The sequence below is a fragment of the Prionailurus bengalensis genome, chromosome E1 (genome assembly GCF_016509475.1).
Source record: "Prionailurus bengalensis isolate Pbe53 chromosome E1, Fcat_Pben_1.1_paternal_pri, whole genome shotgun sequence".
Taxonomy (NCBI): domain Eukaryota; kingdom Metazoa; phylum Chordata; class Mammalia; order Carnivora; family Felidae; genus Prionailurus; species Prionailurus bengalensis.
Genome location: NC_057347.1, coordinates 22,729,659 through 22,756,433, shown reverse-complemented (window position 1 = coordinate 22,756,433; position 26,775 = coordinate 22,729,659). Strand labels below are relative to the sequence as shown.

The window sequence follows — 26,775 nt, the reverse complement described above, 5'->3', positions numbered from 1 at the left end:
CTGTAGAGGTGGAGTTTCTGGTGGTGTTCTCTGGTCCTTTCTAGTCTTGTGGTTTTTGGTCTTTCTTCCTTGTCTTTTCTCCCCTCAAAGAGTCCCCCTTAAAATCTCTTGCAGGGTGGGTTTAGTGGTTATGAACTCCTTCAATTTCTGTTTGTCTGGGAAACTTTTTATCTCTCCTTCTAGTTTGAATGGCAGCCTTGCTGGATAAAGAATTCTTGCCTGCATATTTTTCCAATTCAGCACATTGACAATATCCTGCCACTCATTTATGGCCTGCCATGTTTCTGTGGATAGGTCTGCTGCAAACCTGATCTGTCTTCCCTTGTAGGTTAAAGGCTTTTTTCCCTTCCTGCTTTCATGAGTCTTTCCTTGCCTGAGTATTTTGTGAATTTGACTATGATATGCCTTGTTGATGGTCAGCTTTTGTTGAATCTAATGGGAGTCCTCTGTGCTTTCTGGATTTTGATGTCTGTGTCTTCCCCAGATTAGGGAAGTTTTCTGCTAGGATTTACTCACCTAATCCTTCACCCTTTGCTTTCTTCATCTTCTGGGACCCCTGTGATTATGATGTTGTTCCTTTTTAATGAGTTGCTGATTTCTCTAATTCCTAAATCGTGCTCTTTTGCCTTAGTCTCCCTCTTTTTTTATGCTTCATTGTTCTCCATAAGTTTGTCCTCTATATCTCGGATTCACTGCTCTGCCTCATCTGTCCTTGCCACTGTGGCATCCATTCGAGATTACAGTTCACTTATAGCATTTTTTATTTCATCCTGACTCAGTTTTATCTCCGAAGAAAGGAATTCTAATCTGTTTTCAACCCCAGCTAGTATTATTAAAATTCTAAATTCTTGTTCAGACATCTTGCTTGTATCTGTGTTAAGACCCTGGCTGTCATTTCTTCCTGTTCTTTCTTTTGGGCTGAATTCCTTCATTTTGTCATTTTGAAAGAAGAAAAGGAATTAATAAGTTAAAAAAATTAAAATTAAAAAATTAAAAACAACGCATAAAAAAAATCAAATAAAGGATGCTATATCCTAGGTGTGTTCTGGTTTGGTTGTTGAAAGGAGCTTGATTACAGAAAAAAGGGAAAGATGAGAAAAGAAAGGAAAAAAGGAAAATGATTAGAAATTTGAAAAATAATGAATACAATGAAATAGAATAAAATGAAAGGATGGAGAGACTTGTGGTGTTCCTGAATAGTGAGGTTGGCCCAGATGGGCAGGGCTTACTGTAATGGCTCCATTCTCCACCAGATGGTGCTGCTTAGCTTACTGGGGTAGATTGTTGTGGAGTCTAAGGGTGTGTATGCACATGCATGGGAGGGGTGAAAATGGCATCACCCAGCTTCCCAGTCTCTACTATTAGAACTCTGTGCTCTGACCAGCAATCGCATATCCCTCCTTTGTCTCCAGCTTCCATCCGCTCCCCACTTTTACTGTCCATGACTAAGCCATCAGCTTGCCAGGCAGCACATCCCTCCTGAGTTTTATCTCAGATGCAGCTGTTTCCCATCCCCTCACTTCTGAGGGACTGCAGTCTTGACCCGCTCAGACCTTTGGGGGGAGGGTCTCACTGAGCAAGGGCCAGGTGCCCACCTGTCCCCGGGAACATTCTCAAGACCATGCTGCTGATGATGCCCAGAGATTGTGGCTGGGTGCCAACCCACCCCAGAGAAAGTTCACGTGATTGTGGAGTGGCAGCGATTCAGGGATTATGGTACATCACAACACACATCTGGCACCAGACTTGCCATTTAACATCCTTGTTCCAGCACCACTGAATGTGGTTGTTCTCTGGGGTCCACTGGGAACTTTGCCTGTGGGTTGGCTACCCTACATCTACCATATGTCCTTCCATCAGGAGAACCACCTCTCCTCCATGAGGCCTGATGACCCTGAGGACCTTGCTCTCTGCTCCTGGGGATTTGCCCTTCCCATGACAGCAACACCAGGTATTGAGTGGCAGAGTTTCAGGCTCTGCACTACCCCTGTTTTTAGAATCTTAATAGAATTTAAACCCTCTCTTTTCTCCCTTTTTTGTTCAGTCCCTGCGGTTGTTTCCACTTTTCCACTTTCTCTCCAGCTGCTTTCGGAGGGAGGGGAGTGCTTTTCCCGTATTCTTCTCCCACCCCATCTCTGTCCTCTTTCTGCATGCAAAAGTGGCTCCCTGCCCTCCGTGGCTTCTCTTTCCCCCAGTTCACCTCTCTGCGCCACATACCTGCTGAATTCTGTGGTTCAGATTGTGCAGATTATTGTGTTAATCCTCAGTTTTCTAGGTGTGTAGGATGGTTTAGTGTTGGTCTGGCTGTATTTCATGGATGTGAGACACACAAAAAAACTTCCATGTGCCATTTTGGCTCCTTCACCAAGAAATTTATTAACTACCAAACATTATTATAATTAAATTGCTTAAACCAAGACTAAAGAGAAAATCTTAAGAGAAGTCAGAGAAAATACCATATTGTGTACAGAGGAACAAAGATGCAGATTACAGCGTATTTTTGGAAATGATGTAAGATGAAAGACAATGAAGGAATATATGTAAGTTACTGAAAGACAAAACTACCAACCTAGGCCTCTATCCAACAAAGCTATGTTTCAAAAGCAGAGGTGAAGTACTTTTTCCATGTGTACACAATTTGAACAAATTTATCAATAACTCACCTACACTATAAAAACTGTTAAAGAAATTCCTTTGAGCAGAAGGAATATGATGCAAGACACAAAGGAATGAACACCACCGGGAATGGTAATGGCATGGGTAAGGATAAGGAATTTTTTTTCATATTATTTAAACTTCTGTAAAGGACAAGTGGCTGTTTAAGGCAAAATAACATCAACATATTATGGTTTTTATAGAAGTACAATGTATCTGGACAAAGCACAAAGCCTGGAGAGAAATGGAAGGATAGTGTTGTAAAGTTCTGATACATCACATGAAATGGTATCATATCACTTGAAAGAAGACTGTGATAAGTTAAAGATACATCCTGTAAACCCTAAAGCTACCACTAAAATAACAATACAAAGAGTTAGAACCAATAAGCCAATAAAAGAGATCAAATGTAATTGAAATACAGCATGCCCATTGTCTTGTTCCTTTGAATATTGCTCCAGAGAAATCAGAAGCCAGAAGGATCAGACAATTGGATTTGTCTGCTGATTGTTAAGAAATCTTTTAATCTGAAGATATATTTTATAATTTTCCCAAATTATATCTTAGAACATTTTTATTGTTCCACTTATTGATTTTTCTACTCCACATCCATTCTTACTGGATCCTCACACTCTAGATAGATCTCCTTGATAACTACAGTAATATTTGTCTAATTTCTCTCCATTTGTGTGATTATCTCAAGACTTCCTCTATGTCAGGAACGGGGTTTTCAATTTCTTGTTGCTTCTAATTTATTTTTTATTCTGTATTGTTTCACAATCTGTGTCCTTAGCAAGATCCCTCTTTGTCTCTTTTGGCTGCTTCATCACTTTGTCTTTCAAGGCTTGTTTCATTGAATTTAAAGACTTCCTAAATTCTTCTATAGCAATAGCCTTTGAGAAACTAGCTGAAATCCTCAAGATTCTGCAGAATAAAGATATTGTATATTTACTTTATAATTTCATTGGCTATTAGATTAAATTAAAAGCAAAATGGACCTTTTAAGTCCAGTACATTCATCTTCTTAAGGCCCTTTTATTTTAAAATTAAGAAATAAAATACAGGGGCGCCTGGGTGGCACAGTCGGTTAGGCGTCCGACTTCAGCCATGTCACGATCTCGCGGTCCGTGAGTTCGGGCCCCGCGTCGGGCTCTAGGCTGATGGCTCAGAGCCTGGAGCCTGTTTCCAATTCTGTGTCTCCCTCTCTCTCTGCCCCTCCCCCGTTCATGCTCTGTCTCTCTCTGTCCCCAAAATAAATAAACATTGAAAAAAATTTAAAAAAAAAAGAAATAAAATACAATGTGTCTCTCTGGGGAATTGTGTCTCCCTGGGGAATAGGTTCATGCAATAACCTATTTTCTCCACGGGAATAATATTAAAGCAGAGCTAAGGACTCAAGATCCCAAATAACCAAAAGGCACACAAAATGTTTTCAAAGATAGTGATCAGCATTACTACCATCACTAACAGAATAAAAATGGAAAGGCATAGGGATGCCTGGTTGGCTCAGCTGGTTAAGCAGTGGACCTCAGCTCAGGTCACAATCTCACAGTTCACTAGTTCAAGCCCTGCATTGGGCTCTGTGCTGGCAGTTCAGACCCTGGAGCCTGCTTCAGATGCTGTGTGTTGCTCTCTCTCTGCCCCTAGCCTGTGCTCTCTCTCTCTCTCTCTCTGAAAAATAAATAAACATTAAAAAAAAAACTTAATGGAAAAGAATCGTGTAATGTGGTTTCTAAAAAATTGCAGTTTGTACTTTCTGATCTTATATTTTGAAATATTCCACAACCATTCCTGGCCCATAAAAGGCCAGACACATGACCTCTCTGTGTCCTTCATACTCTCCCAGTACATGATATCAAGCATTTCTGCACCATTGCTGTATTGAAAATAGTGAAAATATTTTTTTAAAAGTCACAATATCTGAGTCTGCCTGGCACATATGGCTCAGAGATATTCCTGTGACTCCTTCCCTCATTGAGTGCTTCCTCAGCCACCATGAATAACCAGCTCTTCCCTCTATACCTGCCTACGTGTTCACACACACACACACACACACACACACACACACACACACACACCATGTCTGCATCTCAGGGCCCTCTAATTACTATTCTGATGACCCTAATTACTATCTGAAATTTCTTTTTTTATATTTATTTATTTATTTTGAAAGAGAGGAGTGGGGGAGAGCAAACATGAGGTAGGGGCAGAGAGAGGGAGAGAGAGAATCCCAAGCACGCTCTGTGCTGTCATCATGGAGCCTGACAGGAGGGCTCCATCTCACAAACCATGACAACATGACCTGAGCCAAAATCAACAGTTGGAGACTTAACTGAGCCAACCAGGTGCCCCTATCTGAAATGTCTTGTACTTGTATTTGTTTACTTGTCTGTGATTTACCTCTGCCCTAAAGAAGAAATCTTGTCTGCCTAGTTTGATACCCTACCCCTGATCCCCAGCACCTAGGAGAGTACATGGCTCAGAGTGAGTGCTCATAAAATACTCGATAATTCAATGTTTAGATCAAATAGTTTCATGGTTAACTAGAGATGAGAGCTACCTAATTGTTTCTTAGCCTGGGATCTTCCTGTCAAATAGGAACCTTCAGAATATAGAGATGTTTCTTTGCCCTGGAAGCCAGACAGAGCAGAAGATTATGGAAAATATCTGGCTCAGCTGTTAGGTTGAACCCAAACACGATGTTTCTTTCCAGGCCTGAAAATCGACGGACACTGTCCAACACAATGTGATTGGCCATGATATCCGATGCATCTTGGATCTGTACTAAAAGATCAGATTCCCCATCGAGCTGAGATGTATTTCTTTTCCTCATTGCTCTTAGAAGCTTATCTTTATATATTTCCACTTCACTTGCTTTGCTGAAAAGCACAGCAACGTCCTTGGGAGAATAACCATTCCTAAAGAGAAAGTGGCATTTCTTTGCTACTTGGAACACCATATCTTCCATGTCCAAGTACTCCATAATCTCCACGTAGCCCGGAATACCCTGAGCCCATTCAGCTTTATGAACCATCTCCAGGGACGCAGGCGGGATGTTACATGGAGGATTTTCTCTGACCTCCTGCATTACTTCTTGTAGGTATTTGGCTATTGGATCTGCATTACGGATCACTCTGGTGAGCTCTTCTCTTGGATACTGGGCTGTGAGAGCAGGGAGGCCACTGCAGCTCAAGTGGGTAGTCTGAAAGTAGTCTAGAAAGATCCAGAGAATTCCTGGGCAATCCTTTTTTCTCTGAGTGATGGCTTTTGCCTTCTCATACCAGTCTCCATCCTCAGTGCGAAAATTCTGAGCTTCATCGATGATGATGTGCTTAATCTTTTGGAAGTCATTTTTCATGAAGGTTTTCCGGGTCACTGCCTGGCAGACATGTCTCTGGCTGAAAATGTAGAGAAACACAGTCAAGTTACCCCACTCAAACAAAGGAAGCCAATTATACTCTTAAACACATCTGGACCTAGTCATTGCAATATGACTTTTCACATGCGAACTTAAAACCACACCAGCCAAAATTATTTTTAAAAAATCATTATAGTTAGGCTGCATACCTCACAAAATTCTTCAGAGGCTGATTTTCACAGATGTAAAGAATATCATCTGGTTGACAGTGAAACACATTCCTGATCTTCTCCATTATCCTAAGAGCCAGGATGGTCTTCCCTGATCCAGGTAAGCCATGAACAAACAGTTCTCTAGTCATGCGAATGTTCTTTGAAAGCAACTCATACTGTTTATCTGTGAGGAGGCTGAAAACCTCAGAGCCCAGCTCTTCACTTAAGAAAGATCGGAATCCGAGCAAGACTATCACAAGGGACCGTAACAGAGCTTCCATGTGCTGGGTGGTCCTAAGGTTATAGGAGTTGGGGTAAATTTGCAAATCCAAATCATGAAGAGTCGTTGCTGTATTATCAGGATTCAGTAGGAAGATCAAGGGAGTGACACACAATTTCCCAGTGTAGCCACCTGTGTTCACCAGCGTCTGTTTTAAGACGCGGGCGACTTTCCTAGAGTAGCCCTTCCAGCTTGGGTCCCACTCGCTGAGGATAGTGTAGAGGCGTGGGGTGTTGTTCTGGGAAAGCAGAAGAGCATCGCAGATGACTCCCTGCTTCTCTTGCAGACCCACGTCCACAGCCCAGCTTCGAGAGAATATCAATATTCCTTGAGAGAAAGAGCACATTTCCTTATTTATTAAGTTTTTGAGTCCTTTATGTGTTGAGAACAGCTCCTTGTAGACGCTTTCTGGTGTATACACCATTCTGTCTGGTAATACTAAACAGGAAAAGAATTGGAATAAATTCGAGAATCTGCAAACAAGCTAGAATCATCATTATCCGTAATAGATTCAATCCACATTTGGGCCCAACCACGTGTCAGCATAAGGATGCATTAGTGATAGGAAATAAAACAATTCCCAGTCCAATGGAGATGATAAGTGACTGGCATAACAGAGACAAACAATAATTATACAAAGTGGTAAATTCAATGGGCAAGAAGTGCACAGAGCATTATGCAATCATCAAGGAGAGGGAGCCCTCAGGAAAAAAGAAAATGTGGAAGTCTTTCTGAAGAAGGAGACACCGGAGCTGCTTAAGGGATGGCTGTGAGTTAGCCCTCTGAAGGATGCGAGAATGGAGAGATAGGCAACAGGGGACTCATGAGTAAAGCACAAGACAAGAAACTCATGCAAGCACCTCCAAGAAGTTTGTGTTGTGATGTCTAAAGTGAAAGGCACAAAGGAGGAAATGAGGATGGAGAAAAAGGCCTTATGGTGCCATCTTAGCACCTGGCAACGCTGACTAGGGTTAACAATACTGTGTGATATATGTGAAAGTTGCTAAGAGAGAACGTAGATGTTCTCAACACACACACACACACACACACACACACACACACACACGTATGGTAATTATGTGAAGTGATGGGTATGTTAGCTAACTTTATTGTGGTCATCATTGTGTAATATGTACAGGTTTGAAAAAAATCATTTTGGGGGCTCCCAGCTGGCTCAGGTGGTGGAGCATGCAACTCGATCTTGGGGGTGTGAGTTTGAGCCTCGTGTGGGGTGTAGAGATTACTTTAAAAAATGAAAGATTTTTTTAAAAATAGGGGGAAAAAACCCATGCTGTACGCCTTATATAGATGATGTTATATGCCAATTAGGTCTCCATAAATCAGGAAGAAACACCTATCATTGGTTATAAACTATATGAGGTGTCCTACATGACATTTTGTGAAAGGCAAAATTATAGGGATGAAAAATAGATCAACGGCTGCTAAGGGTTAGGGATTGGAGAATTCTGACCACAAAGGGACAGAATGAAGGGGCCTTTTTTGGGTGATGGAACTATTCTGTGTCTTTACTCTGGTGGTGGTTACTTGAATCTATACCTTTAAAAACCTTTAGAATTCTTTAAGAAAAAAGCCCATTTTATATATGTAAATTTTAAAAATTAATTTTTATAAGTATTTTTTAAAAAGAGATTTAGGTGTTTCATATGTATAAAAAGGGTTCTTGAAACTTTTGGCATCACAAGCCCAAATCGGAACTCTAACAAAATCTATGAACCTTCTCCCCAGGAAAAAAATAAACACAAAATTTAAATTTTAAATTCAGGGTAGATGGAAGACACAAGCATGAATCCAGATTTCTGTGATTGGCTGGATGGAGTATGGACTCTCCAATTCATAGACACAATGTGGAAGAAATGGCAGGAAAAGAATACTTCATACAGATTAATATTCAGAATATACAGAACAAGTAGGAGATTGTCAGCATGGAAGACTGATTTTGGAAACGTTCAGTTTAAGATACCTGTGGTACATCAAGTAGCCAGGAAGTAATCTGGACACGCCAGTACCATTGGTCTGGGCTCAGACAAATACTAAAGTTATTTTCTATACAATGGACTAAACTAAGGGCTCCTCCTCCTCCTATTTTAATTTAACATCATTTACAAATTATTGAGCAACAATTTCAACTAAGTAAAGGAATAATATATAAACATAGGAAAGGTTAGTTCAAAACTACCTTTGGTTTTACATTAATACGATTATTAAGTAAAATGTTTGGAAATGGTATAATGTATATTTTAAAGCTAAGAGCTTTCCTAAATGCCAGCAATTCACAATCAGAAATTATTATCATATAAGGATCTCCTTCTAGTAATAAATTTAAACTTTTTAATTTAGGGTAGTTAGAATATAGTATTACACTAGTTTCGGGTGTGCAATACATTGATTTCGCAATTCTATACATTACTCAATGCTTATCATGATAAGTGACTCTTAATGCCCATCACCTATTCACCCACCCCCCACCCCTCCCCTCTCATAGTCACCAGTTTTTCTCTATAGTTAAGAGTCTGTTTTTTGGTTTGCCTCTTTTTTTTTCTTTGTTTGCTTTCTTGCTTAAATTCCACATAGGAGTGAAGTCATATGGTATTTGTCTTTCTCTGGCTGACTTATCATTCTAGGAATAAAATTTGACATATATAGCAACAATACAGATACAATAGAAACAATCAAGAGATGTAACCTATTTCACTGATTATAAGTGTACTTTAATATCTCTGAAATCAAGATACATCTTCTAATTTAATTGGCAATATTTTCTTTATTCGTGGTAAATAAAATAATAATACAATATTGTTTCCTTGGGTTTGATGAAATATAGTAAAAGAAGACTTTAATAAATGGCCAAACATCCCATGTTCACCTATGAGGAAATTCACTGTTGTAAAAATGACAATTCTTCCCAAAGTCATTTATCAATTTCATGTGGTTGCCATCAAAATAATCTCCACATGTCCTTTTCTTTTAGGTGGAACAAAATGATTCCAAGCTTCTTCTAGAAGAGAAATGCCATGATAATACCATTTGGTGGATTCTGGTCTATGTTTTGAATTACGATTTGGCAACGTTCACCGAAGGGTACCAGCAATTGTTACTACTTGGAATTTATCTTTAAGGAACACCTCAAGGCATTTTTAGAAAAATGTATATTGTAGCATTGTTGAAAATAGAAAAAAATTAGGTGTCATATAAAATTCCATCAAAGAAAGGACTGGTTAAAGAAGTGGTAGCAGGGTAGTTTGCAAAGTTCTATTTTTTGACCTAGGTGGTGGTTACACAGGTTTTGCTGCGTACTAATTATTCTTTTTTAAAGTTTAAATTTAGTTAAGTAATCTCTACACCCAACGTACTTTCTGTACGTAGAGTATATTTTACAATAAAAGCAGCTAAAATTAGTAACATCTATGTTTAGGAATACTAGGAAACACTACACAATCAATAAAAGAATTGGGTAAATCTATGAGTAAAGTCATGACAAGATATACTTATGTCACTCAGATTCAGCCTTATGCTTGCATATATTTGTAGTACATTCATTTTCACTGCTGAATAGTATTCCACTAGGTGAATATACTACAATACAAATAGTAACCTAGAGCAGTCACGGGGATCGCTCCAATTTTAGACATCTCTTGATGCATATGTACACATGCTTCCCTAGAAACTAGAAAAAGTTACTGACGGGTATAATATCCAAATGACCAATTTAGTCTAAAGGGATTAACCCAATTTATTTTTTATTTAAAAAAAATTTTTTTTTCAACGTTTATTTATTTTTAGGACAGAGAGAGACAGAGCATGAACGGGGGAGGGGAAGAGAGAGAGGGAGACACAGAATGGGAAACAGGCTCCAGGCTCTGAGCCATCATCCCAGAGCCTGACGCGGGGCTCGAACTCACGGACCGCGAGATCGTGACCTGGCTGAAGTTAGATGCTTAACCGACTGAGCCACCCAGGCGCCCCTAACCCAATTTAATTCATAGCAGCAATGTACAAAAATTCTGATTAGGGGGCTGGAGTGTCTCAATTGGTTGAGCATCCAACTCTTGATTTCTGCTTGGGTCATGATCCCAGGGTGGTGGGACTGAGCCCCGCACTGGGCTACGTGCTGAGCATGGAGCCTGCTTGGGATTCTCTCTCTCCCTTTGCTCTTCTCCCCCCTCACGTTCTTTCTGTATCTCGCTAAAAAAAAAAAAGATTCTGATTACCCAGAACGTCTCCAACATCTGTTATTTCAATTAAATAGTGTAGGATGGTATCTACTTGTGGTTTTGAAGTGCGTTTCACTCATCCCGATAGCTTGAACAGCCCTTCCTAAGTTTATTGGACATGCGTGTTTCCTTTTCGGAGAAATACATCTTTATAACTACTGTGTATTTGTCTACGAGGTGGTTTGTGCTTTTAACAAGTTTTGTAAATTCTTTGTATATTCTTGATACCAGTTCTTTGTCAACTGCATGAATTTCATAATCTTCTTCAAGTTTGTCATGGATTCTTTCACTCTCTTTAAGGTATCTTTTGAGTAACATAAGTTCTTAATTTTAGTGTGGTGAAATTTATCAATCTTCTTGTTTAAGGTTAATATTTTTAGGTCTAGTGTAGGAAATCCTGTCCTACCTCAATGATGCAAAATTATTTGTGTACATCTACTAAAGTTTCAAGGGTTTGTTTCTGACATTTAAGTCCTTAAACCTTCTGGAATTGATTTTTTTTCTATAATATAAATAGGAGTCCAGGGTTTTTTCATATGAATGAACAACCAACATGTTCCAAAGCAACCAGACATGAATTACCTGGAAAGATACGTTTTTGCTGCGCTTCCAGACATTCAAAATTCTTATGAGTGCACACAGTCCTGCTGCGGGGTGTAGTGGATGACAAACTCAATGCAAGGACCATCTCAGAAAATCTGGAAAGATCTTAGGAAGTAAGAAGTAACAGTTCAATATGCAAAAATGCAGACTCCAAATTATAGCTAAGCTATGTTGTAGTCTTTCACTTTGTCTTAGAACCCAAAGCCTTGGCCCACAGATCCTTGTGTATACATTCTGAGTCAACTCAAGAAAGTTTATTGATATCTTGGGCAGGGTGAGGTACTACATGGAGAAATAGTTTTCATTTAATTGTATTCTATTGAAACTCATGTTTTATTTTTTAGAATGCTTACATTTTAAAAATACAATTAGAAAGTATATAAGGTTTGGGGTGCTGGGTGACTCAGCTGGTTAAGCATCCAACTCTTGATTTCGACTCAGGCCATGATCTCATGGTCATGAGATTGAGCCCCACATTAGGCTTCACACTGAGCATGGAGCCTGCTTGAGATTCTCTCTCTCTCTCTCTCTCTCTCTCTCTCTCTCTCTCTCTCTCTCTCTCCCCTCCCCACCTCACCTCTCTCCCCCGCTCATGTGCTCTCTCTATCCCTCTCAAAATAAATAAATAAAAATTTTTTAAAAAGAAGGAATAAAGTTCAATGGATACATATTTCTGAGAAGACTCTGAAATGTTCTTTATTTTTGTGGATTTTTGAAGATGTTACCATTAATTTATTTTGTCTCATTTCATCTTGGACTTTCTTTTTCCAAGTGGGATGTACATCACCAATACTACTCTGGCTTATCATTCTTGGTGAGTAGCACATGTTCACTTTGAAAAGGAAAAGTAGGAAAGGAGAGAGCTAGCCATGGACTAGTTGTGTTTGGGTTCAGAATGGAAGAGGGGCGATGAGAAAGGGAGAATATTTATTCCAGGGACCAAGAACGGAAAGGCAGGGAAAAGTGATGGTTGGGTTAAAGATGACACATATGTGCACGTGAAAAAGAATTTCCTGAATAATTAAAGGAGTTCATATTCAGAAAGGTAAAGAAGAGACTTCAAAATGAACACAAGAAAGGGAGTGAAAATAAAAATTACTAGGTCAGACAGCCCCCTGCACCAACCTCTAGTAGGTCTATTAGCCCAGGGCAACATCTTTTTGCTGAATGCAGGGTATTCAAGATAGGCAGAGGGAGTGAAGTGCAGTGACCTACCAACTGTATCTATCGGAAATCACAAATCAGGCATGTGCAATTAAGACAGTGCTTTTCTTTGCCTAGATCTTGAAATAATACCCTAGTTCCTCCCTCCTCACCTCTCCCCTTCTGTCCCCCCAAATGAACATTATAATCATTGTGGATTCTGCTCCCTGACCTGGGTCGGCTTCCATCATCCAAGCTATCCATTGCTTCGTGTCCAGCTGTTTCACACAATTGTCCTTCACCTGCCAGGAACTGGGCATCTTGGAAAACACTGCACAGCAAAATTGTTCCACCTTGACTGCACAGACATATCCATGGAGGGTCCCCTGATTGTGTACTTCAAGGAATTTGACAGCATATTTTATCTCATGCTTCTGTGTACAGAAATGATGGACAGGGAGATTCCTAATACAGGAATCAATACAAGCCTTCAACATGTCAAAATCTATTTTCTCCTTTTCACATCCAATGACTTCATGGGTCTCATCATGCACACCAAAAAATATATACCCTCCTTCAGTGTTTGCAAATGCAGAAACACAACTGGGGAGACTCTCGTGAAAGCACTGTGACTCCTCTGTTGAGAACATTTTAAATTCAACGTGGAGGGAATTAGTAAAGTTGAGCTTTTCTAGGTACTGAAGCTGAGTTCTAGTGAATACAGCAGCAGCTGAGGCCCTTATGTTATACTCGTTTCGCACACCAACCTGAACTTTGTGTGGACTTAATGAACTGGAATCAGTATTCCTAAGAGTCTGAGTTTTCCCTTTGAGGAATGCCAATGCTTCCTTAGAATCCATGACATCAGTAGATGCTCTGTATCTATAGTGCAAATTGGAGCACAAGGTAGCGATTCGTACACCAGAGGCATCTGCGTTCCAGGATCTCACAAAAATCAAAAAGAGTTCTCCCTGCTGCATCTCATCTAAATAGTCTTTAAAAATTGAAGGCATCATCAGGCCTACTCCATGGATTTCATAATTGTAGTCTTTGTTCTCAATCTCAGCCTTGACCACTCCGCCACCAGAATTCAGCAGAGCACATATTGCTTTCAAGATGTTTTCCCTCTGTTTTTTCCGCAATTCAGGATTCATTTCTTTCCTTTGTGTATCCCCAAGGATGATCTTTCCTGCATTTAAGACACATTCAGCAAAGTTTGTTTCCAAATCAACCTTGAGACTCATCTTCTCAGCACAGGTCCTTTTCCTACCCTGAAATATAAGAAACAGGAAGACAGAACGATTAGAAGAGGACAAGCATAGGGGAGGTGGGAAAACTGACACTTTGAGGCCACTCTTCTGAAGTTGGTCACTTCATTTATGCACACAGAGTTTGAAGCCACTTTCGTGCATGAAATAAGTGCAGAGGCCAAGGGGAGGAGCTAAGTCTACTGGAAGCCCACTGCCACTGAGAAATGATCAAGAGCCTATTTTGATGCTGTGATTTTAGTAACTGTTTGCGCCATAATCTCTGAGTGGCAAAGTCTCCCAGATCACCTGCAGAAAAGTAGAAATTGTGCAAAGATACATGAGGACGGGGGCTGCAATGCAACCAGAAAGTTTTCACTGTCAGTGATGTCCCCGGGGTGTGCTGATGTGTATTGATTTTCTCGGTGCTCCTTCTCCTCTCACTGAGACTGGGCTATTCTTGGATTGTTGCTATGGAACAGATCTTTAAGCTTTCCCTCGTTCAAAAAGTTCTCATCTCATGAAAACTTACATATATATGTAAGTTTTACATATATGTAAGTATATACATATACATATATAAGTATATACATATGTAAGTATATACATATGTGTAAGTATATACATATATGTAAGTATATACATATACACACACATACATAATTTATTAGAAACGGACAAATTATTGACTGTTTGGATCAACCCAGCTGGCAGGTTGAGGTGGGCTTTTGGCATTTCCTAAACTTTAAGTGACAACAGGGAATCTCAGAAGAGGTAAAGCTGAGTGAAAGTGTGCACACATCATCTTGATAACCACACCTCATGATGGAAGGGCAGTGTGAGGGATGCACATTTCTGCAGCTGCTTATCTTTAACTCTTTGGTAGCAGTTGAGTAAAAATAAGGAGTGACTAGACCAACTCACACATAATTACACAGGTCTCCATCAAAAGACAATTCTTTGTGAACCAAGATGTCCTGCTATCTCCTCATCCAGCTTCCTTCCTTAAAAACAGGTTGCAGGAAACCAAAGACAGAACCCGAGAGAGAGAAGAAAACACAATCCATACTCTGAAAACTATAGAACACTAATGAAAGAATTTGAAGGGGACACAAAGAAATGGAAAAGTAATCCATGCTAATGGATTGGAAGAACAAACATTGTGAAAATGTCTATACTACCCAAAGTAATCTACACATTTATTGTAGTCCCTATCCAAATACCAACAGCATTTTTCATAGAGCTAGAACAAAAAGTCCTAAAATTTGTGGAACCACAAAAGACCCCAAATAGCCAAAGCAATCCTGAAAAAGAAAATTAAAGCTGGAGGTATCACGATTCTGGATTTCAAGCTGTACTGCAAAGCTATAGTCATCAAGACAGTATGGTACTGGCACAAAAACAGACACATAGATTAATGGAACAGAATAGAAAACCCAGAAATGAACCCACAACTATACGGTCAACTCACCTTCGAGAAAGCAGCAAAGAATATCCAATGGAAAAAAAAGACAATCTCTTCAACAAATGGTGCTGGGAAAATTGGATGGCAGCATGCAGTAGAATGAAACTTCTTACACCATAAACAAAAATAAATTAAAAATGGATGAAAGTCCTAAATGTGAAACAGGAAAACATAAAAATTCTAGAGGAGAACACAGGCAGCAACGTCTTTGACCACAACTGTAGCATCTTCTTACTAGACACATTGCTGGAGATAAGGGCAACAAAACCAAACACGAACTATCAGGATTTCACCAAGATAAAAAGCTTCTGCACAGCAAAGGAAACAATCAACAAAACTAAAAGGCAGCCTACCAAATGGGATAAGAAATTTACAAATGACATACCTGATAAACGGTTAGTACTCAAAATCTGTAAAGAACTTATCAAACCCAACCCCCAAAATACAAACAACCCCAGTTAAGAAATGGGCAGAAGACATGAATAGACCTTTTTCCAAAGAAGACACACAGATGGCTAACAGACACATGAAAAGATGCTCAACATCACTCATCATCAGGGAAACATCATCAGGGAAATACAAATCAAAACCATGATGAGATAGCAACTCACTCCTGTCAGAATGACTAAAATTAACAAGATACAACAGGTGTCGGCGAGGATGTGGAGAAAGGGGAACCCTCTTGCACTGTTGGTAGCAATGCAAACTAGTGCAGCCACACTGGAGAACAGTAGGGAGTTTCCTCAAGAAACTAAATATAGAACTACCCTATGATCCAGCAATTGCACTATTAGGTATTTACCCAAAGGATACAAAAATACAGATTTGAAGGGCTACATGCACCCCAATGTTTATAGCAATATGATCAACAATAGCCAAACTATGGAGAGAGCCCAAATGTCCATCAGCTGATGAACGGATTAAGAAGATATATATATATATAGGGGCGTCTGGGTGGCTCAGTCGGTTGTGTCCGACTTCAGCTCAGGTCATGATCTCATGGTCCATGAGTTCAAGCCCCATGTCGGGCTCTGTGCTATTAGTTCAGAGCCTGGAGCTTGCTTCAGATTCTGTCTCCCTCTCTCTCTTCCCCTCCCCCACTCACTCTCTGTCTCTATCAAAAAAATGAATAAACAGTAAAAAAAAATTTAAATATATATGTATACATATATGTAATGGAATATTACTCAGCCATCAAAAAGAATGAACTCTTGCCATTTGAAATGTCGTAGATGGAGCTAGAATGTATTACGCTAAGTGAAATAAGTCAATCATTGAAAGACAAATACCTATGATTTCCCTCAGATGTGGAATTTAAGGAAAAAAACAGAAGAACATATGGGAAGGAGGGGAAGAGAAGAGAGAGAAACAAACCACAAGAGACCCTTAACTGTAGAGAACAAACTGAGGGTTGATGGAGGCAGATGAGTAGGAGATGGGCTAGATGGGTGATGGAGATTAAGCAGGGCACCTGTGATGAGCACTGCATGTTGTATGTAAGTGATGAATTCTACCCCTGAAACCAATATTGCACTGTATGCTGACTAACTAAAATTTAAATTAAAAGAAAAGAAGCCAACACAATCCTCTGGATGGGACCCCAGAACGACAGCTGTGGGGCAGGCCTAGAGGATCACTATCCAAAATGGGAACAAGATGCCTTCAGGCTTCAGTGGATGGACACTATACAACCAATGGGATGCTTCATGTGTTAGTCAGCTGAAGAGGTAGAGAGTTTGGGGCTGAATTAGTAATAGGGACTTGGGAAAACATGTAAATACAAACATAAGACAATAACTCTAAGAACAAAATGAAAACTAGTATCAAAAACCATACCTGTAACTGATTACATGGCATAGCTATAAACAAAATGACAGTCATAATATTATCAACCCTGAATATTGTTCTGACCGGAAATGATGACGTAATCATACTGGCAGGATGTAGGAAGAAAAGGGGTTGTGAAATGTGGAGGAGGGAGGTCATTATCTCCAGAAACAGACAGCATTTAAGGTGGGGGGGGGGGAGGTGTGTAAACATAAGCATGTTGTTTAGAAATATATAAGTAATCCTGAACAAAAAAGCCAAAGAGGCAAGAGGATGCCTAGAGAGCAGAAAAAGGGGGCAGAGTAGAGGGTAAGAGGCCACTGATTTTCTTATTATGTCTTATGAAACTATGTGTCTCAAAACTACACACATGAGACTCCCACTCCCAGACAGAATAGAGTACCAGGGACTAGATCACTCTCCTCTATAAAATAAGAAAAACATTTTAAAAGAAAAAATGGCTGAAAATTTTCCAAATTTGGTGTAACTTGTAAAAAATTAAGATCAAGATCCACAATATTCAACAAGCTCCAAGCACTAAAAATACAAAGAAAACAATACCAAAGTGCATCTTCATTTAATTGACCAAAACCAATGATTATGAGAAAAATCTTAAAAGCAACCAGAGGAAAAAGATACATTATACACACAGAAGGACAAAGGATGACATTAGGATTTTTTGTTGTTGTTGTTTTGTTTTGTTCTTTTTCAGAAACAAAACAAGATAATGGATAAACGTCTTTAAACCAGTGAAAGAAAAACAAACTATGAACCTAGAGTTCTATACCCAGTGAAAATGTTTTTCAAAAATTAAGTTAACAACAAAAAGACAAACAATCCAATTTTTTAAATGGACAAAGGACTTGAATAGATGTTTCTCCAAAGAAGATTTACAAATTGCCAATAAGCATATGAAAAGATGCTCAACACCATTAGTCATTAGGCACACACAAACCCAAACCACAATGAGATACCACTTCACACCTATCAGGATGGTGGTGGTGGTGGTGATGAAGATGATGATGATGATAGAAGGAAAATAACAAGTATTGGTGAGGAGGTAGAGAAACAGGAATCACATAACACTGCTGCTGGAATGTAAAAAGGAAGCAGTCATTGTGAAAAGCAGTTTGAAGAGTCTTTAAAAAGTTAAATGTAGAGGCACCTGCATGGCTCAGTTGATTGAGTGTCCAACTCTTGATTTCAGCTCAGGTCATGATCCCAGGGTCAGGGGATCGAGGTTAAGATTCTCTACATATCTATCTATCTATCTTTCTTTCTTTCTTTCTATCTATCTATCTATCTATCTATCTATCATCTATCTATCTCACTCTGCCCCTCCCCCATTCACCCTCTCTCTCTAAAACAACAAAAACAACAAAAGTTAAACATAGAATTAGCATCTGATCCAGCAAATCCTTTAGGCTCAAACAAGTCATAAATGTTCATACCAGAACTATTCACAAAGGCCAAAAGGTGGAAACAACTCAAGTGGCCATCAACACATGAATGGATAAACAAAATGTGCTACAAACCATACAATAGAATAGTATTCAGCCATAAAAAGGAGTTAAGTACTGACACATGCTTCAACATGGGAGAACCTTGAAAACATTATCCTAAGTGAAAGAAGCAAGACACAAAAGGTCACTCTATGGACCGTATATTTATATCCCCCCCAGAATTCATATGTTGAAACCCTAATCCCCATGGGGATGGTCTTAGCTGCTGTGAACTCTGTGGAGGTAATTAGGCCATGAGGGTGGAACCCTAATGATGAGTCTAGTGCCATGATAAGAAGAAGTACAAGAGAGCTTGCTTCCTCTCTCTCTGCTCTCTCCACCATGGCAGTTATCTGCAAACCAGGAATTTTCCTCACCAGACCAGATCAGCCAATACCTTGATCTTGGACTTCGTAGCCTCCAGAATTGTGATGAATACATATTCACTGTTTAAGCCACCCAGTCTATGGTATTTTTGTCATAGCAGCCTGAACTAAGACAGTCACATATTGTAAAATTTCATTTATGAGAAATACACAGAATGGATAAAGTCATTGAAACAGAAAGAGGGTTGATTGCCAAGTGCTAGAGGAAGAGGGGGCTGGTGCGTAGTCGTTCAATGAGGTTTTATCTGGGTGTGATGAAAATATTTTGAAGGTCGACGGAGGTGGCGGTTGTACAATACTGTGAATGTCCTAAATGCTGCTGATTTGTTCACTTTAAAATGATTAATTCTAGGGCACCTGGGTGGCCTAGTCGGTTAAGCATCTGACTTCAGCTCAGGTCATGATCTTGCAGTTCATGAGTTCAAGCCCCACATCGGGCTCTGTGCTAAGAGCTCAGAGCCTAGACCCTGCTTTGGATTCTGTGTCCCCCCTCTCACTCTGCCCCTCCCCCGCTCATGCTCTGTCTCTCAAAAATAAATAAACATTAAAATTTTAAAGAAAATATAAAATAAATGATTAATTTTTATTATATGAGTTTCATTTCAATTTTAAAAATTAATCAAAAAAGAAGGTGATATAAAAACTTTCTCAAACTGATAAAAGCTGAAAGGATTTATTTGTAGTAGAACTCCAATGTAAGAAATGCAAAAGCCAGGGGCGCCTGGGTGGCGCAGTCGGTTAAGCATCCGACTTCAACCAGGTCACGATCTCGTGGTCCATGAGTTCGAGCCCCGCGTCGGGCTCTGGGCTGATGGCTCGGAGCCTGGAGCCTGTTTCCGATTCTGTGTCTCCCTCTCTCTCTGCCCCTCCCCCGTTCATGCTCTGTCTCTCTCTGTCCCAAAAATAAATAAAAACGTTGGAAAAAAAAATTAAAAAAAAAAAAAGAAATGCAAAAGCCAGCCTTCAGGCAGCAGGAAAATGATACTAGTTGGAAAATGAATATACACGAAGCAAGAAAGAACACTGGAAATACATAAGATATTTTAAACTTAAATCTCTCTAAAAGAAGAATAAAATGGAAATACTAACATTAAATGATTTCAAGCCTTATAATACAGTTATAGTAAACAAGACAGTGTGGAACCAGTATAAAGACAAACAGATTCATGGAAGAAAGGGTCTGGAAATAGACCCACATATATATGGACAACAAAGATGCCGAGTGGAGAAAGTGTAATTACTTTTTCAACAAAGAGGACTGGAACAATTGGATATCCACATACAACAGAAATGAACCTCAATTCATATTTGGTGCCGTTTACAAAAATTTATTTAAAATGTGTCACAGGTCTAAATGTAAAACGTGAAACTATGTGGAAATAAATGAAGACTGCCCAAATGGGAATAATGAGAGGCTATTTATTCAGAGTGCACTGTGACAAGGGAGTCAGCCACTTGCGATGGTAGAGACTCAGAGGCAGGCAGGGGACTGGGGAAACTTTATAGTGAGAGAGGAGGGGGGAGGCACTCGCCTGGGTAAGCCCTGATTTGAAGTTGTTTTTCTAGGGAAGCTGGAAGTGAGCTTACTAGAAATGGCACATCTTGGGTGACTGGTTTGGAAGCCTGTTTAGCTTTCTTTGGTTCCTTCTGAGTTAGAAGTGGGGCCCCACACCAGGGAATCTGGGAGTTGTTAACCAAGTCCTGAGCACTTTCGCTGCATGGGCTGTGGTTTAGCTTCTGGAGGTGGTTGCTCCAGCATTGTGGGTCAAGAGTTCTGTGTTCATATATGGTCTGGCCAGTGTCCATTTGTATGTTCAGTCTCTTGACCTCAAAACCTCTGGAGGACAACATCGGAGAAAATATTTTTACCTTGGGCTTGGTAGACATTTTTTTAGAGATGTCACTAAATGTACAGTACATAAAAGAAAAAATGAATATGTTGGACTTCAAGAACACCTTTTTGCAAGACACCTGTTAAGAGAATGAAAATACAAGCCCCTGACCAGAAGAAAATATTTCCAAATGATATATCTGATCACTTGTATCTAGATTAGATACAGAATTCTTGAAAGACAATAATAAGAAAACAACCCGATTTAAAAATGGAGAATGGATGCAACAACGTGGATGGGACTGGAGGGTATTATGCTAAGTGAGGTAAGTCAGTCAAAGAAAGACAGATATCATATGTTTTCACTCATATGTGGAACTTGAGAAACTTAACAGAAGGCCATGGGGGAACGGAAGGGGGAAAATAATTTCAAACAGAGGGAAGCAAACCCAATACAGAGAACAAATGGAGGATTAATGGGGGTGGCAGGGGAGAGGAGAAAATGGATGATGGGCATTGAGATAGGCACTTGTTAGGATGAGCACTGGGTTTTGTATATAAGTAACAAATTACGGGAATCTACCCCTGAAACCAAGAGCACACTGTATATACTGTATGTTAGCTAACTTGAAAATGAATTATATTAAAAAAATTTTTTAACGTACAATGGGGTGCCTGGGTAGCTCAGTTGGTTAAGCATCCAACTCTTGGTCTCAGGTCAGGTCACGATCTCACCATTTGTAAGTTTGAGCCCCTTATCGGGCTTGCAGCTCTCAGAGCAGAGCCTGCTTGGGATTCTCTCTACCCCCTCCCTCGCTCTCTCTCTCAAAAGGAAATAAACATTTAAAAACATTTTTTTAGGGGCACCTGAGTGGCTCAGTCAGTTGGGCATCCAACTTGGGCTCAGGTCATGATCTTGCAGTCCAATAGTTCAAGCCCCGCGTCAGGCTCTGCATTGACAGCTCAGAGCTTGGAGCCTGCTTCACATTCTGTTTCCCTCGCTCTCTGCCCCTCCCCAACTCGCACTCTGTCTCTCTCTCTCAAAAATAAAATAAAAATATTAAAATTTCTTTTTAAATTTTTTTGATGGATAAAAGATTTGAACAGATATTTCACCAAAGAAGATATATGAAGAGCAAATAAGTACATGAAATATTGTTCAACATCATGTTATTAGGAAATGGCAAATAAAACTCCACTGAGATAGCACTACTCACTTATCAGAATAGCTAAAATGACTAACCATACAAGGTGTCGGCAAGCATATGGAGAAAAGGGAACTCTTGCACACTCCTGGCGGGAACATAAATACAACCATTTTAGAAAAGACTTTGATAGTTTCACACACTTACCATATGACTCAGCCATTTCACACCTAAGTATTTACCCATGAAAAATGAAAACATATTTCCATACAAAGACCTGTGCTGAATGTACATAACAGTGGGGGAGGGGCAGAGAGAGGGGGCGAGAGGGAGAGAGGAGGAGGGAGAGAGAGAGAATCCCAAGCACGTTCCATGCTGTCACCCAGAGCCCGACACGGGGCTAGAACTCACCAACTGTGAGATCGTGACCTGAGCTGAAATCAAGAGTCAGATGTTTAACTGACTGAACCACCCAGGTGCCCCAGCTTGTACACTTTAAATATGTGCAGTTGAGGGGCACCGGACTGCTTAGTTAGTAGAACATGTTTTTGTTCTTGGGGTCTGAGTTCATGCCCCACGTTGGGTGTAGAGCTTTACTTAAAAATATATATGTGTAGTTTATTTCATGTCAACAACACCCCAATAAAGCTATTAAAAATTACATATCTGAGGGGCACCTGGGTGGCTCAGTCAGTTAAATATCCAACTCTTGATTTCAGCTCAGATCAAGATCTCTCAGTGAGATCAGTTAGTGCCCTGTCAGCGCAGAGCCTGCTTGGGATTCTCTCTCTCTCTCTCTCTCTGCTCCTCCCCATGCTCTCTCTCTTCTCTCCAATAAGTAAATAAACTTAAAAAAATTACATGTATGAATGATGGTGAAAACAAAGTAAAACATATTTTGTTATAATATACTTAGCTCAAAAACCAGTAGAAATTGATGTGCCTGTTATTACTAATATTTTTTCATAGAAACTAAACCTTTGATAGGACTAGGGTATTGAAGCCCCAAATCGTGCATACTCCAAAAGGACACCTTGGCATGCCCCATATTCATTCGCTAGTAACCACCACCCCACCCTGTCTTTTCCCTTGCAAATTGTGAATTTACACTTTTCAGGCCTGCCAACTCCCTTCTCAGTGGAAATCTAGTGTTTGGCATGGAAAACAGCAGGGACTCCTAATTGCCAGTGAAAATTACCTCAGCAAAATAAGAGAAAATGCTGTCCCTTCCATTACGGGTGCATAAAAGCAGGAAGTATTCCATTTCATAAAATTCCCCTTGATTTTTTTTTTTCCCCTAGCAAAGGAATCCTCTTAAGACGCCTGGTCTTCAGAGACTGTTGCTCTGGCCTATGATCATGTGCATTAGCCTTGAGGGATACTATAACTATGAATGGTTGTAAACTTAACGTCCTGTTGCTATGACAATAACACTGCAATTGATTACTGTTTTCTTTCTTTCTTTCTTTCTTTCTTTCTTTCTTTCTTTCTTTCTTTCTTTCTTTTTTTAAGTTTAGTTTTATTTTATTTTAGAGAGAGAAAGCACACGGGGGAGAGGGGCAGAGAGAGAATTTCAATCAGGTTCCAGGCTCAGCGCTGAGCCAGCTGCAGGGCTGGATTCCACAACCCTGGGATCATGACCTGAGCCGAAATCAAGGGTTGTTGGCTTAACCAACTGAACCACCCAGGTGCCCCACTTCTGTTTTCTGGTAGGCATAAACACCTGTGCATTTCGTATTCCGACCAGGAGGCTATCATCACATTTCACTCTTCTTTGATTCGCAAAAGGTACTAAAACTTGTGATTGTCCATTTTCTTTTTTTTTAATTTTTTAAAATGTTTATTTATTTTTGAGAGGGAGAGAGACAGAGCGTGACCAGAGAGAGGGAGACACAGAATCTGAAGCAGGCTCCAGGCTCTGAGCTGTCAGCACAGAGCCCGATGCAGGGCTCGAACCCACCAACAGTGAGATCATGACCTGGGCCAAAATCGGATGCTCAAGCGACTGAGCCACCCAGGTGTCCCTTCTTTTTTCTTCTAATTTTTTAAAGTGATTTTTCATCTTCTTCTTTAAACAAAATAAGAGTCTTGTGACATTTTAAGGAACACTTCTGACACAGGAACGTTATCACGCTTAGCGGCTCATCTGGCCATAGGAGCTCTCACCTCTGCCCCCTGCAGACTGAAGAGGAACCAGTTTCTCTTTTCAAGGCAGCCATAGCCTCGCCAACATTAGCCAGAACCGCCATCTCCTTGTAGAGGCTTCGCTCTGAGACCTGCCATCAGTGGGCGGGGGGGGCACCGTTAGGCATCCCCCTCTCTTAGGCACTCCACTGCAAGGAGTCCCTTCTGCGTCCTATGACAGTCATGTGCAAATGGGGAATGGAGTCATTCACCGCAGCTTAGCCTCTCTGGACAGAATCCACGGGAGTTCTTTTAGCCACTTGTTGGGGGATACAGGGCTTTGTGGACTGCCCTGGGAGTCCTCCTACCCTGCCCCACGCCGTTACTGTTTGAAGACTGACCTTGCAAGCCAGGGGCTTACAGGCATCCTGGGAACGCAGCTTCTTGTAATACAATGAACACTGACCCTATCTTGTCCCCGGGCCACAACCTCGCTGGCTTCACTTTCAGGAGCCCCGGTAACTGATGTGGTTCTTACCTCTAAAGTTCTTCGTGCTCCTGAACAGTGGGAAATTTTATCAAGCTCAGCGTGGTAAGACCTAGGCTGTGACGCTGCGCGCCTCCCGCTCCTCCCCTGTTCGCTCGGCGTTCCCAGCCTCCCGGCTCCCCGATCTCTCACTGTGCGCCTGTCGTTGGAAGTTGCTACCGACTGCCGGGCAAAAGCTCCCGAGCGGGAAAGGAGCGCAGGGGAGCTCGGGAGACGGGCGCAGACCTGGGGAGGGAAAGAAGCCCAGCTCTTGCTGGATTTGTGCAAAGGAGCGCGGGAGACGCCTTACCCGCCAAGGTTTCTCCTCTGCAGAGCGCCTCCCTCCGGCAGAATGCGACGGAACCTCCCAAGTCCGCAACCAGGATTTTGACTGCAAGGCGCCCGCTTTACACCAGGGGAACTAGGCGATACCTCACGGGGAGGAGCCCCGCGCGGGAGAGAGTGGGACAAACCAACAGTCCCAATTCTGTGTACCTGGGAACCCGGTTCTGCAAGGACAACAACCTTGGTTACTTTTGGTGGATACACGTGGGGTTTGGGGGGAGGGAAAGGGGGATCTTTTTTGTTGCTTCTCTGTTTTCTGATTAATTTTTTGAAGCTGGCAGGTCCCCCCCGCCAACAGGGACGGAGTTTCGGGAACAACCTCGCTCCCTCCAGTCCTTCCCCACCCCGCTCCAGCCCTTACCCCCTACCTCTCAGGCTCTGGCGGCGCGCTCCGCAGGTGTTTCCTCGAAAGGCCTGCAGCCCCAGGATTCCAGCTCGACTAGCCCCGACCAGCCTCGAGCTCTGTCCTAGGGTACTGAGGAGGTGGTTTAGCGGGAAACAGAAAATTAAGCTTCCGCTTTCTCGCTTCCCCCGCCCCGTCCCCGCCCTCGCCTCCTCCCCAAGGCGAGAAGTTGCATTCGGCCTCCTTTTGCTGGTGTTTTAATTTGTAAAGGGGTGATGACCGGGACCCGAGACTGGCCGCGGGTGTCGCCGTTTGGGGGGACCCCGGAGGGCTCCGGCGATGGCATTTTGGTGAAAGAAAACAGAAATTGTCTTTTGGATTCGTCTGCTCCTGCAGACTTCACACCCAGGTCTTACGCGACACCGTCAGTTTTCAGGGCGTTCATCCTAATTTTATTACGAACGTGTTCTGGGCGCTCTCACGAAGGGTCTGGCTCCGTGCCGCGCTCCCGGGGGGGAACGGGACCCGGCCGCGCGCACCGCCCTTCGGGGCATCCAAGGAACGGCGCAGCCGGGGGAAGGGGACGAGGAGTCAGCTGCCTGGGAACTGATCCGAGCCCGCGCCCCCAGGGGCGTAAGTAGCATTTGGGGGCCCCTGGAGCATTCAGTTCCGTCTTGACTCCCAACTGCCCCTCTCCTGAGTGACCTCCTTCTGCCTTCCTCGGGCCTCTTAAATTTCTGGTAAACAGATGTTTGTTTCCCCATCTCCTCACTTCCAACTCCCGAGTCCAGCCCAAAGGACCACTGGAGTCCTTCCAGCAAACACTCTCCTACCTTCTCCCCGGGAGCTCCAGGTCTCAGTGGATGTGGGGCTAAGGAAACTGAGGCCAACTATGGTGCCTGGGGCAGGCAGGGTCTGGGCTGTGGCAGTCTGGCCCCTTGGGCGCTCGCTGTCGCGCTCACTTCTCAAGACCGGTGCAGGGATGAGCTCCAACCAGACCCTTGGGCACGGGGAGAGTCCGCAGCTTTAAGCTAATGGGCTGGAAAAATGTCAATGTAGGACTACAGGTTTCTGATGAGTCTGCCTCATTGCCCAAGCGCGTTCAAATCCGTGCAGCGGGGGCACCTGGCTGGCTCAGTGGGAGGAGCGTGAGACTCTTGATCTTAGGGTCATGGGATTGAGTCCCACATTGGGACTTTATAATTTATAATTGTAGATTATTAAACTAAATAAATAAACCGAAAACAAACAAACAAATCCATGCTCAGAAAGGATGTGGTCACTCCTGGCAGGAGACTCTGTAGAACCTGGGGCAGGCCAGGGAGACAAGGATGCTGACCAGTTACCAGAAAACCAAAGCGAAGAGAACAGTCTAGAGGACACCACCTGTAGTCATCTCTGGGGTTCTGCTTTTTGATTTTTAAACGTATTGTCAAATATCTAAGGTGTATGGAAAGTACGAAAATAATAATACATTGAACACTCATGTATTCACCACCCAGCTAAATGAGAAAACATCAGCAATAGTTTTGTGTACCTCTTGCTCATTCC

At 41.6% G+C, this 26,775-nt stretch overlaps 1 protein-coding gene across 3 annotated transcripts; it reads right to left on the bottom strand.

Moving 5' to 3' along the window:
* Window positions 1-4,273: 4,273 nt before the first annotated feature.
* LOC122485234 (schlafen family member 5-like) lies at window positions 4,274-25,369 on the bottom strand. Of its 3 annotated transcripts, XM_043583719.1 has the most exons (6): window positions 25,250-25,369; window positions 24,847-25,045; window positions 12,716-13,754; window positions 11,320-11,445; window positions 6,223-6,943; window positions 4,274-6,053 (listed from the first exon to the last, which is right to left on the bottom strand). In XM_043583719.1, the coding sequence occupies exons 3-6, from the start codon at window positions 13,725-13,727 to the stop codon at window positions 5,246-5,248; spliced, it is 2,667 nt and encodes an 888-aa protein (XP_043439654.1). In that variant the 5' UTR covers window positions 13,728-13,754; window positions 24,847-25,045; window positions 25,250-25,369; the 3' UTR covers window positions 4,274-5,245. The 3 variants fall into 3 exon arrangements, with proteins under 3 accessions (XP_043439654.1, XP_043439655.1, XP_043439656.1); XM_043583720.1 differs by lacking the exon at window positions 24,847-25,045; XM_043583721.1 differs by lacking the exons at window positions 4,274-6,053; window positions 6,223-6,943 and adding an exon at window positions 9,268-9,521.
* Window positions 25,370-26,775: the final 1,406 nt, after the last annotated feature.